Source organism: Phyllostomus discolor, chromosome 5 (genome assembly GCF_004126475.2).
Source record: "Phyllostomus discolor isolate MPI-MPIP mPhyDis1 chromosome 5, mPhyDis1.pri.v3, whole genome shotgun sequence".
NCBI classification, from domain to species: Eukaryota; Metazoa; Chordata; class Mammalia; order Chiroptera; family Phyllostomidae; genus Phyllostomus; species Phyllostomus discolor.
The window spans coordinates 166,941,810-166,961,251 of record NC_040907.2 but is presented as its reverse complement, the minus strand read 5'-3'; the positions used below and the strand labels follow the sequence as shown (position 1 = coordinate 166,961,251).

General features: G+C 47.9%; 1 protein-coding gene across 1 annotated transcript; it reads left to right on the top strand.

Annotated features, from left to right (window-relative positions):
• The first annotated feature begins 9,648 nt into the window (after positions 1–9,648).
• PRDX3 (peroxiredoxin 3) lies at positions 9,649–18,235 on the top strand. The gene is made up of 7 exons (XM_028512508.2): positions 9,649–9,758; positions 11,116–11,239; positions 13,390–13,531; positions 14,095–14,230; positions 15,020–15,123; positions 16,954–17,119; positions 17,439–18,235. The coding sequence occupies exons 1-7, from the start codon at positions 9,723–9,725 to the stop codon at positions 17,490–17,492; spliced, it is 762 nt and encodes a 253-aa protein (XP_028368309.1). The 5' UTR covers positions 9,649–9,722; the 3' UTR covers positions 17,493–18,235.
• Positions 18,236–19,442: the final 1,207 nt, after the last annotated feature.

Below are 19,442 nucleotides of genomic sequence, written 5' to 3'. Positions count from 1 at the left end.
GATCAGAGATGGAAAAGGAAAAGTAGGGGAGATTGGCTTCCTGGTGTCATAGGTCAACACCCTAGAAAGCCACGGGCAATCACTCGGTGCCTGGAACTCCCAGCTTTCCGGCTGTGCCTCCATCTGCAAACACAGTGGTCTCCCACAATCAGCCCCGAAGTAAAACTGATTTAGATGGAGGACAAATGTTCCAATTGGTAAGAAAATACCAGCAAAAGTACAAAAATTAATTCAGAGTGCGAAGAGGAAAAATTGGTTCTTTTCACATTGTCTTCTTAAAAGCCAATGATTTTCAGTTAATATGGATAAGCAAAGACTCCAAACCATCACTTACAGTCTTTTTATGGCCAGCATCTGTCAGGTGATAACCCAACCAAAGCCAGGTTCATGAGTGTGAGCATGGTAGGCTGCAATAGAAATGTGGATACAGCCCTGGCTGGTGTGGCTCAGTAGATTGAGCACCAGCCTGTGAACCAGAGGGTTGCCAGTTCGATTCCCAGTCAGGGCAATACCTGGGTTGTAGTCTAGGTCCCTGGTAGGGGATGCATGAGAGGCAACCACACATCAATGTTTCTCTCCCTCTCTTTCTCCCTCCCTTCCCCTCTCTCTAAAAATAAAAATAAAAATAAAAAAAGAAATGTGGATGCAGTCTTGACAACAAAGGTAGAATTGCTTCTTAAAGAGAAGGAGGAGGTGAGATGAACTGAATGCAATGTGGAAAGCCCTTAAAACCAGAGGACTCATGACTCGTAGGTGAGACGGGCTCCAGCAGTTTGGATCTTACCGCTACAAACTTTCTCTGGTTCCAGAGCCTCTAGGTGTCATTATCCTGCAGACCATGGGACAAAGCTTTTACTGCCCTACGATGCCTGTAGGTCACAGACGTCTAAGACACATTACAGGCATGTGAAAATTTCATTGATCCCATAAAAGGAGGGCATACTTGCTCCCTCTTGAAGTCTCCTCTAGCGACTTAAATGCTAAATAGAATCTAACAAATGCTTCGAGTTTTAGAAATGTTATGTCTTACACAGATTGCTCTTTAACAATTACATAAAATAGATGATGGTATCCAATTTACCCAACTGATTTGGGGCGGCTTAATTTCCTCCTATAGAAGCCAAGGCAGGGCTGCCGTGCTACAGAAATAAGTTTTGTGCAGGAGCCCACACGGCTGTCAGAGTCTCCCCGATGGAGAGAGGATGCCATCTAGCACGGACTCCGGAGAGCAGCAGCCAGCCCCCGGAGGACAAAAGCAAACCTCAGGCTCCACAGTTTGTGGTCTGAAAGGAGTCCATTGAGTGTGCTAGGCCAGTTCACTCACAGTGCAAACAGCTCCCACATGCTACCAAGTGGGCTCCGCTTATGAAGTGGTTACTGGGCCGTAGAACGTTTCCATTACTTACATCTCCAGCTCCACAACCCTCTTGTGCTCCAGGAGCCGAACAGCTTTCCAATGAATCTCCCTCTCACCCGGCTGAATTTGCCCTCTCGTGGTGTGGGGAAGGTGGGGCAAAGGTGGGCATGTTCTGACTAAGGACACAGGATATTCGTTCCATGAAGAGCTGGACCATAACTCATTTCACTAGTCATCCATAGATGAACATTTTTATTATTATCCATCTTTTACCAGAACAATAAGACAATGATTTTTTAATTTAGCTTAACTTTTTTTATTGATTTGAGAGAGACATTGATTTGTTGTTCCACTTATTTATGCATTCATTGATTGCTTCTTGCACGTGCCCTGACCAGGGACTGAACTCACAACCTTGGTGTATCGGGACGATGCTCTAACCAACCGAGCACCTGGCCAGGGCAAGACAATGATTTTTTTTAGAGAGATAATGAGCACATTTTTTCTTTTTGTCTTCTGTCTTTTAAATTTACATACAGTAAAATAAAATTCATTCTTCTTAGTGTTGTTTAATTGTATGAATTTAGACAAATGCATATACTTGTATAACCACCAACACAACCAAAATATAGAATAGTTTCATCAACTTCTGATTTTGTTTTCATATTTTTCTTTTCCTAAAAAAAAAAATCTGAGCTTCTAAAATCATTAAATAGAATTGACATATAACTCAGCAATTCCATTCTTGGGTATATACCCCAAAGAATTAGAAACATGTGTCCACACAACAACTTGGACACAGGCATTCATAGCAGCACTTTCAGAAGAATCAAAAGGTGGAGACGATTCTAATGTTCATCAGTAGATCAGTGGCTAAGCAAACTGTGCTCCAGCCACACAATGGAATATTATTCAGCCGTAAAAAGGAACAAAGTACTGATTCATGCCTCAAGGTGGATGAACTTCCGAAACATTTTTCTAAATGAAAGAGGCCGAGATAGAAGGACAAATATTATATGATTCCACTTCCATGAAATATACAGAAAATTCATTGAGACGAAAACACAGACTGGTGATTGCTCAGGGGCTGGTTTTGGGTGAAAGTGGGGGAGCTGTTTAATGGGTGTAAGGTTAATTTGGGGTGATGAAAATGTTTTGGAGCTGGACAAATGGGGTGGTTCCCCAACACTGTGAATGTCCGAAATGTTACTGACCTGCTCACTTTAAACTGGTTCATGACTTCCGGCAAGATGGAGGAATAGGTGGATGCATCGTACCTCCTCATACAACCAAGATTAGAAAACCAATAATTTACAACAATAATTTACTATCAGAATAACACCCAGATCCAGCGGAGGATTTATCTGAATGGAAGTCGGGCAGCCAAGAAGTTGAAGTAGACGCGTTCATCCGGACTGGTAGGAGCAAATGAGCCGGGCGGGCGCGGGGCTGGCTCGGGTCAGCGGTGCGCGGAGGTCGGGGGAAGGTTTGGCGTGAAATCGGCGCAAAAGCCATCGGGCGCGCAAGAAGGCAGCGGTGATCCCTGAGTACGCAAGCTGCGGCTGGCAGACCCAGAGGGGCAGCGATTGTGGACCAGGGCAGAACTCGCGGCCTGGAAGCCCAGACAAGGGTCTGAGTCCAGGGGAACGGAACTACCGCCATTGTTTTCCCCCGCCCACCCTGCCCCCACATATAACGTCACAATTTAGCGACTGGGGTGCCCAGCCCCGGTGAGCACCTAAGGCTCTGCCCCCCACCGTAACAAGAGCAACCAGACCGGAAAAAAAAAAGGAGAGACAGGGGGAAAAAAAAACAAAAAACTATGTTTTCAACAGAGCAGATCAGTCCCCCAGGACTCATCCTTTTGAGCGACCAAGAACTAGCCAATCTATCAGATGCGCAGTTCAAAACACTGGTGATCAGAAAGCTCACGGAACTGGTTGATTTTGGACGAAATTTAGATGAAAGAATGCAGATTACCATAAAACAGATGCAGGAAGACACGCGGAGGAGAGCCAATAGTGAAAGGAAGGAATATGAGTCTCAAAACAATACAGTGGACCAGAAGGAAGATAGAATCAACCAAGCAGGAAAGCATGATGAAATAAGAATTCAAAAAATTGAGGAAAAGATTAAGAGCATCCAAGACACCTTTAAACGTTCCAATATCCGAATTATAGGGGTACCAGAATCGGAAGGGGAAAAGCAACAGATTGAACATGTATTTGAACAAATAATAAAGGAGAACTTCCCCAGTCTGGCAAAGGGAACAGTCTTCCAAGAAATCCAAGAAGCTCAGAGAGCCCCAAAGAAGTTGGACCCAAGAAGAAACACACCAAGGCACATCATAATTACATTAGCCAAGGTAAAAACGAAGGAGAGAATCCTAGAAGCAGCAAGAGGTAAGGGGACAGTCACCTACAAAGGAGTTCCCATCAGACTGTCAGCTGATTTCTCCAAAGAGACCTTACAGGCAAGAAGGGGCTGGAAAGAAATATTCCAAGTCATGAAAGACAAGGACCTACATCCCAGATTGCTCTATCCAGCAAAGCTCTCATTTAGAATGGAAGGGCAGATAAAGTGCTTCTCAGATAAGGTCAAGTTAAAGGAGTTCATCATCACCAAGCCCTTATTTTATGAAATGCTAAAGGGACTTATCTAAGAAAAGAAGATAAAGAAAAGACATGTATAGTAAAAGGACAGCAAACTCACAAATATCAACAACCACACCTAAAGCAAAACCAAAAGAAACTAAGTAAACAATTAGAACAGGAACAGAACCACAGAAATGGAGGGCACATGGAGGGTTAGCAGCAGGGGGGTGGGAGGAGGAGAGAGGGGGAAAAGGTATAGAGAATAAGTAGCATAGAATGTAGGTTGACAATAGATAGGGGGAGGGCAAGAATAGTATGGGAAATGTAGAAACTAAAGAACTCATAAGTATGACACATGGACATGAACTAAAGGGGGAAATGTGGGTGGGAGGGGGGTACAGGGGGGAGGGGAGAGAAGGGGGGAAATGGGACAACTGTAATAGCATAATCAATAAAATATATTTAAAAAAATTTTAAAAAAAACTGGTTCATTTTATGTTGTGTGAATTTTACCTCAATAAAAATTAAACTTTTAATCCAAGTAGTACCTGAGAAATACTTCAATTAGACCAAGTGATGAATAATTATTAATGTGCTAACAATTTACAATTTTCAAATTGCACTCACCTACATAGTAGGTAGTTATTTTTTTGCTCCCTTTTTATTTCTTTATTTATTGATTTTAGAAACAGAGAGAGAGGGACAGGGAGAGAGAAAGAAACATCAATTTGTTGTTCCACGTATTTATGCATCAACTGGTTGCTCCTTGCATATGCCCTGACTGGAGATCAAACTTGCAAACATAGCGTAGCAGGACAACGCTGTAACCGACTTAGCTACCCGGCCAGGGTGCGTCGCAAGGTATTGTTACTTCAATATTATAGATAAGGAAATTATAGGTCGGAGAAATAACAGCGTGCATGTCCAGAAAGTGGCTGAGTTGGGACTTTAGGATGAGTTCTGATTTCACTCCACTGCATGGCCTTCCCACATGATAGAACGTAGCGTTTTCACCAAATGGCACTGGCCTTGCAGAAAGAGAGAATACTAGCAGGAGGCCTGGAGCCCTGGGAACAAATTGAACGGACAGAAGGAAAGGCAGAGGAGAAAAAGAAGAAGAAATCAGCAACAGAGGACCCCAGCCCTAGTGTGATGAAGGAAATCACCACAGCTGGGGGGGCGGGGGGCGGAGGCAACGGGCAAACAGGCAGGAGATGGAGTGGGACTCCGAAGGAAAGAGGCTTTGGGCCACAATAAACACCCCCATTAGGTAATTCCGGACTAGGAGCTCTGCTGCCCCAGTGACCAGAGGGACTGCTCCTCAGGCTCCCTTCCTGCAGCCCTCTCCTCTTCCCCCCTCTCTGATGTCATTTTCCCTCTCGGAAGGGACCAAAGACAGAACAAAAACTGAGCAGTGTCTTTATTTTCAGTCCAACCTCTCACCCCACCCCTACTCATCCTCTCTCCCTCTGGCCCCCACATCTCTCTCTGTGGTCCCCAGCATCTGACTTGGGAGAACACCCGTACGGACCACCTTTGACCTTGCCTTTCTTGCCCCCATCCAGTCCTCCTCCTCCAACTGGCCTCCACCCCTGGCTTTTCCCTGGAAGACATCAATCCCCAGCAATCAGCCTTCCCTGCTGAAGACATTCAATTATTATTCAGCACAGCTTAGCTCCTCTTTATTCCCAGCTCTCCCTTCCAGAGTAGGAATGTGGCTCGATTTCAAATAACCAAAAGCCCCTCAAAGTGTTTTCCCAAAATAAAAGCTTCTCTTCCCCTTCAGATGAATTTTTCCTCCATCCCTATCACCACTGCAACAAAAATACTGCTTGCCTAAACAGTCCGCATCCCCTTTTCCATCACCAAATTTCAGAAACATTGGTGCCAGGTCACAAAGCATATCCAGGGGTGTCCAACAGGCAGCTTGCGGGCCAAATGTGGCCCAGGATGGCTCACACAAAATCATAAATTTAATTAAAACCTTCTCCCCACTCCCCACCCCACCGCAGCTGGCATGGCTCAGTGGATTGAGTGCCGGCCTGCAAACCAAAGGGTCATTGGTTTGATTCCCAGTCAGGGCACATGCCTGGGTTACAACAGGGCCAAGCCCCAGGTGGGGGGCGAATAAGAAGCAACCACACATTGATGTTTCGCTCCCTCTCTTTCTCCCTCCCTTCCCTTCTCACTAAAAATAAATAAAATCTTTTTTTTAAAAAGGATGTAGCCATAAAATTTAAAAAAAACTTTTTTTGCTCATCAGTTTTTGTTAGTGTTTGTGTATTTAATGTGTGGTCTAAGACAACTCTTCTTCTTCCAGTATGGCCCAGAGACACCAAATGTTAGGACACCCCGGGCACGGTACCATTTTTGAAGCATTGTATGGGCTCCATTTCCCTGTCCTATGAAGGCTAGCTGAGAGAGGGGCCCTACATCATGCTCAAGAAGCAGCTGCTTTTCATGTCCCCACGCTTTTTGCCCTGGAAGGAGGAGGAACTCAGCAAAACCCAGAGTGATGCCTGCCATCTCTAATTGTAGCCCCAGCTACCAGAACGTTAGCCTGTGGTTCCAGGGAGGTATTTTCCTAATCATCATAAAAAGTAGCATATATCTTTTCATTTGCCTTTCCCTCCCCTAGGCCCAGAAATTCTCCCAGACTCACAAGGGAGAATTTCCATTATTTTCAACTCTTTTGGTAATGAGGACAAGGTCAGTGTGTTTTTTTCTTTAGGGGAACAATTTGTGTCCTTGTTGTGACAGTTAGAGAAACCTGAATAGAAAGATATTCTTTTCCAGAATGAGTGCGCAGGGAACATTGGCCATCGTGTCAACCACTGTTTATTCATTCTTTTGCCAAACTATTTCTGAGCAAGTCGACATGAGCTGGGCACTAGCCTAGCCGCCGGGGCCACAGAGATGAATAAGACACGAGCTCCACCCTCAAGAAGTCCACAGTAGGCTTAAGGCCCAGACAAGGCCAAAGAAAATTCCACTGTGATATGACAAGAATGATGAGAATGGGAAAGGCGCGTGTGCAATGCTTTCTAGGCACTGGGAGGGTTCTCCCACCTGCACGGAGAGAGGAAGTGGTCAGGGACGGCTCGGCCGAACAGAACTGATTGATATTGGTGATCGAATACCAGTCACGGTTTATCTGTCTTGGAATGCACAAATGGAGGGCTCTGCGTGTCCTGCCAGAAGTTCAGGCTGAAGACCACTTACTTTGTAATTCTGAAAAGGCCATAGGAAGGCTCACACATGAAATTCCTTCCGGGTCTCTGGGCCTGAGGTTCTAGGGTATTTCATTCCCATTAGGGCGAGGGAGATCAACCTTTAGACAGAGATCAGCAGACCAGGAGACCAACATGCCAGCTCTCGGGGAGTTCTTGGCTCTCCTGTCCCTGAGCCCATGAATCCCTGTGTGCCTTGAGGAAAGCTCTTTAACCATCTTGTTTTGAAAAGAAGCGATAAGCAGTGAGACTTCCTCTCCAGTGGCCAAAAGGCCTGGGAATTGGGCTGCTGTGTTGGGCCCCTGGCTGGTGGGAGGGATACAGTAATGTTTTGTTGAGCGTGCCTAAACTGCCAATGTGAAGAAGGACTGCGGAATGTTCGAGACTTACAGAGATAAAAATTAAAAAATGTCCTACTGTGATTTGTATTGAGGGAAAAGGCAAAAAAAAAAAAAAAGATACCTGTAAGACAGTACATTCTTAAGATGAAAATTAAATCACATATTAAAAGAAAACATTTTAGCCCTGGCTGGCGTAGCTCAGTGGATTGAGCGCAGGCTGCGAACCAAAGCATCGCAGGTTTGATTCCCAGTCAGGGTACATGCCTGGGTTGTAGGCCACGGCCCCCAGCAACCACACATTGATGTTTCTCTCTCTCTATCTTCCTCCCTTCCCTCTCCAAAAATAAATAAGTAAAATCTTTTTTAAAAAGTACACACATACTCTTTTTTAAAAAAAGAAATAAAACATTTTAAAAGGTAGACAGAAGTTAATAGATAGAAGAGAACTTTTTTCAAAATTGTACCAAGCTATTGGACACCCAGTGATTAAAAAAACTGAAATTTGCATCCATCTTAGGGGGGGTCAAGATTTCTTTCTAGTGACAGCTAAAACTCGTTTCAGGTAGATGGGCATCTGACAAGTGTCTTACTGTTGTGGTCACCTTTATTACTCAAAGTTAGCTTTAAAAGAAGAAAAAGTTTCCCGAGTAAGAGCCTAGTACAGGATCCTTACGGCAGAGAAGGCTGAGCTGCAGAGAGAGAGCAGGTGGGTAGGTACCTGGCATCTTCCCCTTCCTTGACCTCACGTCCCTCCAGCTTCCGGAAGAGCGTAATTTGAGTCTGTTTGGAGATCAGTGACTGTGCAAGAGCCTCACCCTTCACTCCTGAATGAAAGGAGGAAACACTTCATCACTTGGAGAAAAACAAAATGTATTCAAAGTCTGTGTCAGTTGTTTGAAAATGTAGCATGTTTGCTTGGGTGCAACATCGTAACGAATGTCTATCTAATCCTCCTGTGGGCCGAGTACCCCTGTAGGTCTTCTGCAGGTCAGCTGCCTTCTTACAGCTAATGCTTTGAGGTAGAGGCTACGATTATTTTCATTTTACTGTTAGATGTGGAAACTGAGGTATAGAAAAGCAACTGGTCTAGTCATGAGGGATTCATGATGCCCAAGACACTCGCCCTACCCTCCAAAACTGTACGTGACAGGCCAGCAATCTGGTCCCATGTCTTGGTGGCTCCAGAGACATGCCACTAACCCTTAGAGCAGTGTTTTGTCTTGTTTTCCAACCTGGGGTGATTTTTTGCCACCAGGGGACATTTGGCAATGTCTGGAGACATTGCTGGTTGTCACATCTAAGTGGGTGCCCTCTTCCCACAAGCTTGGCAGGGAAAAAAAGAGAGAACAGGGTGGGCGACACCAGGCAGGTCCCCAAGATGGTGAACCTCGATTGCAGGGCCCACTGGGCCTGTTCAGGCGAAAGGGCAGAAGGTACAAATGTACAGAAAGGGAGTGATGTAAACAGTGACTAACATGCAGGTGATGTGCAGACTCCACGAACTGAGTCGGTAGGTAATGCAATGACTGGGGCTTGGAAAATAACCACGCACAGTCTGCAACTTGTCACATTTAAGTCCACTGTGAGCTGTTTTTATCTGTTTAGTGAGTTTGCTCTGAAGTACCGTGCTCACCAGAGGATGCAGTTTTACTAAATCGACAGAAAATAAAACTTAAATGTGTCCCAATTCTCCCAATTTGGGGAAGAGAGGACAAAATGGAAGCCCACACACCATCCCAAAGGTTTTCAGGACATCAAAACCTCGATGTGGCTGACCCACTTAGCTTGTTAACAGATTAAAATTGCACTGAAATTACTTCCATTTCATGCAGAAGCCGAAATAGGAAAGAGGTCCTTTAAGAAACAGCTACAAACAGTAAACCATACAGGTTAACAAGTAGCAAATGTAGAAATAAGTATCCAGCTCCCCCGCCTTGCATTAGTCCTTTTTAGGTTGGGGCAAAAATTAAAGACAAAGTCTTACTTTCCCAAGTACTCAGCTACTCTGAAGCCACAACAGTAACCTCCCTCTCACAATAGGGACTGAGGGACCCCACCAAGGCCGTGTGGCTCCTCCCGCCCGGGCACCAGCGCTGGCCCCGCCCCCTCACGACGAGAACCCGCCCTTTCCGGCCCCGCCTCCACAGGCCCCGCCTCCTCTGCTCCACGGTCCTCCTCGCGGCTCCGGGGTGCACTGAAGATGGCGGCCACGGTGGGAAGGTTGCTGCGGGCTACGGTGAGTGGCAGCCAGCAGGGAACAAGTGCGGAGGCACTGTGGCGGCTGCGAGAACGTGGCTCCCAGCCTAAGTCCCGCTCCTTTGCGGTCCGGGGGATATTTCGCTCTTGGAAGGTGTCAGCGGGTAACGGACCCAGCAGCCTCCTCCTCCAGGGAATGCTCCTCGCGCCTGCGCAGAGCTTCCCTTCCCCGGCCCTCTCCTCGTGGTCCCCTCCTTGAAGGCATTCTCGCTCGGAGTTGCAGGTCCCCAGTCCTCTCTCTACCTGAGCACACGCATGGTCCTGGAGGCGGGCTGCCTGCCTCAGGTCCTGGTTCTGCAACAGACTCGATGACCTTGGGAAGTGACTTCGCCTTTCCGAATCTCAGTTCACTTTGCTTACCTTCAGATGGAAAGAATGATGCCCACATCAAGGTGTGGCTGGGAGCATCCACTAACTGCTGGGTGGAAACCGAAGTGCTAACGTAACCAAAGTGCTAAAACGCAAAAGGCGCTCTTCTCCTCCCACCCCGTAGGTGTGCCCCCACGCTTTCCTCCTGGCAAAGCCCAGTACCCTCGTGCTACCCACCCGCCCCCTTTCTCATGGCGGGGTTCAACACAGGCGCTTCTTCCTGAGTCAGGCTGGGCATTAAGATTGGGCAAACGTTTCCCTTGAGCCCCATCCAAACTTTCCTAGGGGCTGAACTTTGCTCTACTTGTTTGCTTGTCCGTGGGGCTGGAAAGGCCTTGTCTTTTCTAAGGAAAACCTTGACGTGGTGGAATGTCTCAACATTTTCGTCCTGGCAGAAAGGCTTAAATACACGGGGCCTGGTCGAGTCCCCTTGGTTTTTCAACCCTCAGTGTTGCTTTTAAGAGCATGGAGTCTTTCTTTATGCCCTCCCTTGCAGTGTTTTTTTTTTTTAAGTATATATTTAAATAAAAATTATATATGTTTAAGATGTGCACCATGATAATTTGATATACTTAATTAAATGATTACTACAGTCCAACAAGTGAGCATCTCTCTTCATGTAGTTACCTTTTCGTGTGTGTGATGAAATCGGCTCTCCTGCCATGTTCCCAGTGTTGTTACTCAGTATAGTCGTCACGCTGTACATTAGCTCTCTGGACTTACTCATCCTACCTAACTGCAACTGTGTACCCATGACCAATATCTCCTGCATTCTTGAAGGAGGAGGAAGTAGGAGGGAATGTGAAGAAGCTGGAGACCCAGTCCATGCTCTTAGAGTTTTGGTTCGGTGTGGGGTCCATAGGAACAAGGACAGCTGAAGCCCCCATTGGCCTGTGCTCTTTCCGCAGGGCCAGCCTTTAGCCACCGTTCTGAGACAACTTCCTCATACAAAGTGTTTCTCTTACCAGGCTGCCCGACACGTGAGCGCCATCCCTGCCCCTGCAGTCCTCCGGCCTGCTGCTTCTCGAAGGACGGGCTTGACAAGTGTGTCGTGGTCTGCTTCCAGCCAAGCAAAATTTGCCTTTAGCACCAGTAAGTGTTACGCCTTGTGCTGACCCAGGCGGTGGGAACATGAGTCATCTCTGGACAGGGGCTCCATCTGAACCCTGGCTGTATGTGCTTTAGACTCACCTGGGGAGCTTTTAGAAACACACCTGGCCCACCCCGGACAAATTAAGTCACTCTCTGGAGTGACTTCCAGGATATCAATGTTTTTAAAAATCTCACCAAGTGATTTTGCCCTGGCTGGTGCAGCTCAGTGGATTGAGTGCCGGCCTATGAACTTAAAGGTCACCAGTTCGATTCCCAGTCAGGGCACAGGCCTGGGTTGCAGGCCAGGTCTCCAGTTGGCGTATGAGAAGCAACCAACTGATATTTCTTTCCCTCTCTTTCTCCCTCCCTTCCTCTTTCTAGAAATAAAATCTTTAAATATTTTTATTTATTTATTTATTTTTAGAGAGGGAAGGGAGGGAGAAAGAGAGAAACATCAGTGTGCGGTTGCTGGGGGTCATGGCCTGCAACCCAAGCATGTACCCTGACTGGGAATCAAACCTGCGACACTTTGGTTCGGAAGTAAAATCTTTAAATAAATAAAAGGTAAAATCTCACCCAGTGATGCTAATGTGCAGCAGCCAGGGCTCAGAATCACTGAGGCAAACCGCCCTTGTGTCCATTTCTGTGTTGGTTACCCAGGTTTGAATCCTGGTGGAGGAACATGGGTAGGGGTGCGGGGGGGGGGGGGGGATGACTCAGATGCTTGTGGCAGGGAGGGGTGTGAGGTAAGTGGGAGGGGCAGGCAGCCTGTCAGCAAGGAGACTTGGATTTGAGCCTGTGTGCAGGCTCCAGTTGGCCCTGGCAGTCCCTGGGCTCCTCCATGACCTCAGCGTGAAGCATAGCTATTTCTTGAGAATTACACTCCGTTTTCTAGAAGGTGGGCTTTGCTGCGATCAGCCTCAGATAATGAGTGGCACTGGAAAATGCCTCCTCTAGATTTGTCTCACATTTGAAAAAGCTTGTGATGGTGTGGGGGATACACTTTAGAAAAGCCTTTGTTTACGGGTAAAATGTTCTAAAACGGGTCCCCAGCCTCCAGCCCGTGGACAGGTACTGGTCTGGGCCTGTTAGGAACCAGGCCACGGAGCAGGAGGTGAGCTCGAATGTGATGCGCTTGAATCGCCGGAAAGCCATCCGCTCAACTTGGTCCATGGAAAAATTGTCTTCCCTGGTGCCAAAAAGATTGGGGACTGCAGTTCTAAAAAGTTTTACAGTTTTACCACTGGAACATTACAAATTTCTGAGTAATGACTTGCTGCCACACATTTAAAACTTTAGTTGTTACCCATTCCAGATTCCCACCTCCAACGGCTCCTGTAGTTTCTGCGCGCAGTCATTTTGACACGCGATCTCCCTAGTCTCTCGGATCTCCTGTGTCCCTCACTGTAGACAGAAGCAAGTCTCTCTAGTTCTGACACAGCTCTTGAAGTCTTTTCATTCTTCCTGGTCTTCCCGCCACACACCCTTCCCCTCCGAACTTCTCACTCCGATAAGGAAGTCTCCTGCTGACTTCGGTGCCCCTCCTCCAGCTCCTCTCACCCTCCCCCACGAGACTAATCTGCCTAAGCACAGCCAGCTTCCATCTCCTTTGCGAAAACCTCCAGTAACTCCTTTATCTCTTACTTTAAGAACACTCCTCACCCTGACATTTCAGGGCCATAAGAGCATGGCCGACAGCCACTCTTGCTTTATCTGCCACTCTTTGTCCTGCCTCACTCACCTACTCTCTCTGTTCCGACCGTGCTGTGCCGTAGCCAGACCCCACGTTCGCCTCCTCCTTCCTCCACGCCATTGGCCCTGTCCCATCTGGACTTGGCAAAATCGGAACCATGTTTAGGATCCATATCCAGTCTCATGTCTTCCTTGATTCCATCCCTACCATCACTGGTCATCTTTTTGATTAGTTTTCCATGGCACTTTTCAACTGAATTTGTGTACAGTCCAGAACTATGGGAGGAAAATTAATTTACGTAAGATGTACAGTTGAACTGAATCTCCTAGTTAATTTATACAACTAATGCATTATTGTTAATTTATACGACTAATGCATTATTGGGAGAGCTTTAAATAAAATCATAGGTGCTTGCATTAGCAAATGATGAACTCCATGTCCCTGTGGTTTTTTTCAGGTTCCGCATACCATGCCCCGGCCGTCACCCAGCACGCACCCTACTTTAAGGGCACAGCCGTTGTCAAGGGAGAGTTCAAAGAACTAAGCCTTGATGACTTCAAGGGGAAGTACTTGGTGCTTTTCTTCTATCCTCTGGATTTGTGAGTGTCCTTTCCGCGGTACCTGAAAGTCATTCTAAGATGGGCAGAGGTCCTCGCTTGCATGCTGACGCTGTCTGCCCCAAGAAGGGTTCTTTCTGAGCCTTTCTCGCTGACGGCCTTGCGGGCGCAGCTTGCCTCTGTAGCTAGTTTCCAAGTGTCAGATTTAGAGGGTGGCGTGGCGTTCTCTTTCACACGGTTGGTGGGGTTTTCGTAAGGGTGTTGTACGTGCTCGGGAGCGGCGGCTCCTGCAGGCCAGTCTGTGGGGAAGTTTTCGCTGGTCTGGAAGAAAGTGAGGAAAGCACAGATAATAAAAGGAGCTTCCTCATAGAGCTCCTTCATTTAAACAAAACTGTTCTTCACTCTTAGACTGTGCCTCCCCACCCCTTCCCGCGTTTCTGGACACAATTCTTAAGCCGAAAGGTGTGTCCGGGGATGGTCAGCCGTTTTTGCCCTTTTTTCGTCTTTTGGCAAACTGAACTAGTTTTTACACTATCTATTGTTCATATTTTAAATCCTTGTTTTTAAGGATTTCTCTGACGAGAATTTCTGCCCCTTTTCTCCAGCACCTTTGTGTGTCCCACGGAAATCGTTGCTTTCAGCGACAAGGCCAACGAGTTCCGCGACGCGAACTGTGAGGTGGTGGCCGTCTCCGTGGACTCCCACTTCACCCACCTGGCCTGGACCAACACGCCGAGGAAGGTCTGGGCGCCGCGCGTCTGGGCTTTGCTCTGGGGGTCTTAAAACAGAAAAGGCCCCGCCAGAGACTAACCTGGGAGCAGCTGTTGAAGCAGGCCTCGTCTGAAACGGGCTGTTTGTAGGCCCTCGCCTGCTGGCAGAGTCTGCTAGCTGTGCCCCCAGCGCCCATGGCCTTGCATGCGTGTTTACTCCCGCTGCACTCTTACTTCCCAGGTCCAGACAGTGACGGGCGGCTGGCTCCGCAGGGCGGGGGCACGGCCGGGTCTGTCCCAGGTGCCCTGTCAGTCCCATGCACCCCCCGCGTGGCTTGTGGGGCGGTGGGCAGATTCTCTGACTTCAGTGTTCCCTGTGATCAGTATTTTTGTCTAAAAATGTGCTCGGGAGAATCAGAATTTCCAGCTAAGATGCTGGACTGTCAATAACAAATTATTCGGGGTTTTTCTTTTTAATACGCTTTCATGTTTCTGCTTCAGAAATTAATCTTCAACGATTGTTAATACGTTAAGAAGTAGAAAAAGAAAGCCCTGTAGTGTTAGCGGGGTTTAAATCCTGCTTCTGTCCCTTTCGAGCTGGGACCTAAAGCAAGTCCCTTAACCTAGTCTGTCTCAGTTTCCTGGTCTTCGAAAAGGTGGTGACAGTAGTTTCCACTCCAGGGGCGTCGGGAAGGGGAAGGGAGTTCACGGAGCTGAGAGCAGTGCTTGGCCCATCGCTGGTCTGTGATGTTGCGTTACCTGGCCGCGCAGGTCGCGAGAGCGCCCGAGTAACAGACCGTCTCGTTTGCGTTTTTGTTAGAGCGGCGGCTTGGGCCCCATGAACATCGCGCTGCTGTCGGACCTGACCAAGCAGATCTCGCGAGACTACGGCGTGCTGCTGGAAGGCCCTGGGCTTGCACTCAGGTGAGAGGTCCTGTTCTTGGGATCTGCATGTGTAGCATCATGCCACTTCGTAGGGAATTTACGGAGACGTTTGTGGAGACCTTGGCAGAGCATTCTGGAAAACCCAAAATCCTTAACTTGAGCTTTCTAATAAGCCCCAGTGAATGCCCTGGCGAGGCTTGGCGGTCTTCCAGAAATGGCCTAGATGCGTCTGCCCCGCACCACCCTGTGTCTGTCCTAGGAAGGACATGGTGGCCTGATGGTCGCACTGCTGCACTCTCCTCCCTGAGAGCCGCCTTCGTGGGGGCGCGTCCCCGGCGTTTCCGGGGCAGGGGCACCGGCAGGGCCAAGTCTGCACCCTGGCACCCTGGAACGGGTGAGCTCTCGTAAGGCCCTGGAATCAAACCACCTGGGTGTGTTTGTGTTTAAACTCGGCTCTTTAATAGCTTAATACTATAACTTCAGGCAAGTTACTTCACCTCTTTGAGTCCCAGTGTTTTCATAACTAAAAGGAGGATGTGCCTCCCAGGTTGGTGGTGAAGACTGAGCGACTTGAGGCGGCTGAAGTTGTTAGCGCTTTATGACCCCTGGTTATGACCCCTGTGTCAGAAGGTCATTCATTCTGTGGTTACATTTTCATTCCTTGAGTGCGGAAGCCTGCTTTCTGTCTGTAGCAGCCCCGCATGCAAACCCACCCTTCCTGGGAGGGATGAAAGCTTTCCTTAGAACTGCACCTTGATGGCCACTGAGTGAAGGAGGGGTTGGGTGGAACTTGACCTCCAGGACGCAGGTGAGGACCCCAGACTGTGGCTTACAGTTTGGCTTGGGCCTGCTTCCCTTTTGCCTTATACCCGGAATTTTAGCTCTGGGGGCCACGGTGGAGCATGGGCCCTTCTTAACCCAAGGAGATTACCGTCTTTCTTTGCTAAGTAAAATCCGGCTCAGACAGAGTTGGCAAGGTGAGGAGAAACAGTGCTGGCTTCTTCCTCCCTGGATCCTTCCCTGTCGGGTCTTACTCCTTCCACAGTTACCTCCCTACCGGTTTCAATTAGGACTGGCGGGGGAGAGGAGCTGAGTCTGGCTTGTACGATAAGGCTTTCTTTCTGGAGTCTGTGGGCCCTGCTCCGCCCCAGCTCCGTGTCTGCACCTGCCCCGTGGACTCCAGCGTGGCTCACCTCCAGGAGCACACCACGGGACCTGGGAGCCTCAAAGCCAAACATCCGGGGGCCAGGCCCAGGGAGGGAGAAGCACCTTCCTACCTTGTGAGTTTTCTCCAGCTCACCTTTTCCCAGAGCAATTGACACTTGGAATGCCACACCCTTTGTTTATTGGTGTATTTGTTTTTAAATCTGTATTGTATTGATTGGCTGACATTGGTGAATAAATGTAAGTTTCAGGTGGGTCCTTCCTTCAGATTTCTGCTCTGTATAGACTTCTTTCTGCAAAGATTTTTCCCGTGGGATCTCCACCCCACTTTATCCAAGAATTCACTCATTTCATAAGTATTTACTGAAAACAGATAAAATACATCTCTGTCCCTTCCCATTTGCCTGTGGTTTCTTGCCAAGAGCTGATACAGCAGCCCAAGGAATGCTTGCTAAGTCACTAATAAGGAAAGAAGTCTCTGCTCTCTGTGACTTTCAGATACTGTGTGACATTCAGGTCACATTTGCCTGTTTTCCACGGTGGCCTGGTCCAGTCCTGGCTAACAATGAAAACTTTGTTTTTCAGCAAATGATAGCACTTAGTAAAGGCTTTATTAGGGAGCATTAAAGACAGAAGAGGGTGGAAGTTAGAGTCTTTCTGGCTCTGGCACTGCTGAGGCACTAATGGGGACAACTTGTGACGCAGAGGTCTCTTCATCATTGACCCCAATGGACTCATCAAGCATCTGAGTGTCAATGATCTCCCGGTGGGCCGAAGTGTGGAAGAGACCCTCCGCCTGGTGAAGGCATTCCAGTTCGTGGAAACTCATGGAGAAGTCTGCCCAGCAAACTGGACCCCGGACTCCCCTACGGTAGGTTTCCTTTCCCAAAGCCCTGGGACGCCCCCCCCCCCCCCCCCACGGTCTCCAGAGCTGCTGGTCTGGAATATCCACAGAAGGTATCTGCCCTTGGAGCAAGGCTGCAGAGGGTGTGTGAATGGGCGAAGCTGCCGAGAGGTGGGACCAGGGGTTAGGCAGACGGGCAATGTAACTTTTATTCCATGTGTTTAAAAGGAAACAGACTAGCCTTTAAAAAGTTGAAGAACTTTAGTGTAAAACTTGAGAGCTTTCAACTCATTTTTGAAACTACTACCTTAAAGTCAGTTACCTAATTAAGTGTTTGTGTTTTCAGATCAAGCCACATCCGACTGCTTCCAAAGAATACTTTGAGAAGGTGAATAAGTAGATCATCCCGTGCGTACCCACAGCTTCTCAAAAGAACCACAGTTGGAACTCTTAGCATTTCAAAGATGATTATGTATGGAAGGCAAGAAAGCAATTATGCTTGCTTTCATAAATATTACTCTAAATGTTTTTGTACATTGGCTAAAGCTTTTTAAGCATAGTTAGTTACTAACCTGAGTCCTTTGCTGGTAACTCTTGATGGCCAGCTGTGTATAGACGGCCTGGCCGACCACCCGTTTCTTCAGTCACGTCTTCCATGGGAAGCTCTCTTCTTAGCCCTGCTTGAACCTTTGTGTGCCCCAGTGCCGGACAGGTACCACAAGCCCCTGATCAAGGGTCCTGGAATTCTCTTCTCAAATTTCTTTGTATTAAACTGAATTTTCTTTTGAGGTAACAAAGATCATGGTTTTGTTAGCATCAGCAGTCTAGTTTAAATTCAGCTCTTGGAGCGGAGATACATATGATGTAACAAATGTGAATCATGTTTTTAAAAAAAGCACAGTGGCAAAGTGACTTCACCGGTCATGCATGTTGCTCGTCCCTGAGATTTGTAGTTTGCGTAATTTTATTTGTTAGCTGACTTGGTGTCTACATGCATTTCTAAAGATCAGTCGAAGGTGATTATAGGGGATATTTATTGAATCCATGGATTGCATTTTGAAATCAATGTAATTATATTTTCTGAAGCACTCAATGTAAAGTATATAATAAAAAATAAACATTTTAAAATATTTGCATTTTTAATACCATTAATTGTTGGTTCGGCTTATGTTATTGGGCTCTAGTTTTCCTCCCGACTATGTCCACAAACTTCTGAGCATTTAACCTAACTCGGGCCCCACCCCCAGGGAACTCAGGTTAGGGGGCACGAGAAAGGAAGCGTGTATTCATTATTTCGGTAAACCCTGCAGTGCCTGCCGTGTGCCAGGTGCTGTTGTGGCGGCCCAAGAGTGGCCAGACAGCGACAGACCTTTTCCTTCATGCACATGCATTTTAGGGGGAAACACAGTCAGCAGAACAGTGCACAGAAAGTCTGGGAGGAAAACAAAGTGGAGCGAGGTGCAGGTGTTCTAGGTAGGGTCGTCAGGGAAGCTCTTGGGGGAGAGACGGTCTCTCCGGGCCTGTTTTCTCACCTGTGAAGTGAGGGCGATCATTGTGCCTGTTTCAGGGTTTTGATGAGGATGAAATGAAGTCACGTGTATGAAGTGAGGGCAGTAGCTGGGTAGGAAGGTTCCAGGCAAAGGCCCCAAGGCAGGAATTTTGGTGGGAATGGAGACTTGCAGAGCCTTGGGGCTTCACGGAGCAGTGGGGGAGGAGAGTGGTAATGAGCCCAGAGTGCCCCAGGGGCACACCAAGAACTTGGGGTTCTGTTCTGAGATGGGAAACAGGAGGGTTTTGAGAAGAGTTGCATCAACTTGTTCTCATAAGATCGCCTGCCAGCTCCTTCGTTAAGACTAGATTGTAAGGGTCCAGAGAGGGGAGCAGAGAGGTCAGCTGGGCTGGGTTTGTCACACCTGTGGGTAGAGCCGACAGAGGAACACAGGTGTGCCGACTACTGGGGTACAATAAATACATTCCTGGGTCACGGGGGAACAGTGGGGCGAGGAGGGGCTCTTTACCCAGCTGTGGGCATCAAGGAAGGCTTCCTCAAGAGGAGATGAACTTTTCACGGTTGTTGAAAAGTGAGCCAGGTCAGCTGAGCGAAAGGAGCTGTGGGCCTGAAAAAAACCCTGATCTGGTGTCAGGTTCCCTGAGGGGAAGGCAAGGCAGAAATAGGCTGGCTGGGTGTTGGTGGCCCAAACCCTGAGGCAAGTACTATTATTATCCTGACTAATAGTAAACAGAACTGGGGAGAGTGACTTGACTAGGGTCACACAACTAAGAAATGGGTGGTGCTGGGTCCCCAGCCCAGCACTCCTGAGGACCCCCCACCCCAGCCATCACCCGAAAC

Bases quoted from the DNA above. Each gene is read 5' to 3' on its own strand.
- PRDX3 (XM_028512508.2), top strand. From the start codon at position 9,723: ATGGCGGCCACGGTGGGAAGGTTGCTGCGGGCTACG. The intron at 9,759-11,115 runs GTGAGTGGCAGC...TTCTCTTACCAG, and splicing joins GAAGGTTGCTGCGGGCTACG to GCTGCCCGACACGTGAGCGC. The intron at 15,124-16,953 runs GTGAGAGGTCCT...CTTGTGACGCAG, and splicing joins GGCCCTGGGCTTGCACTCAG to AGGTCTCTTCATCATTGACC.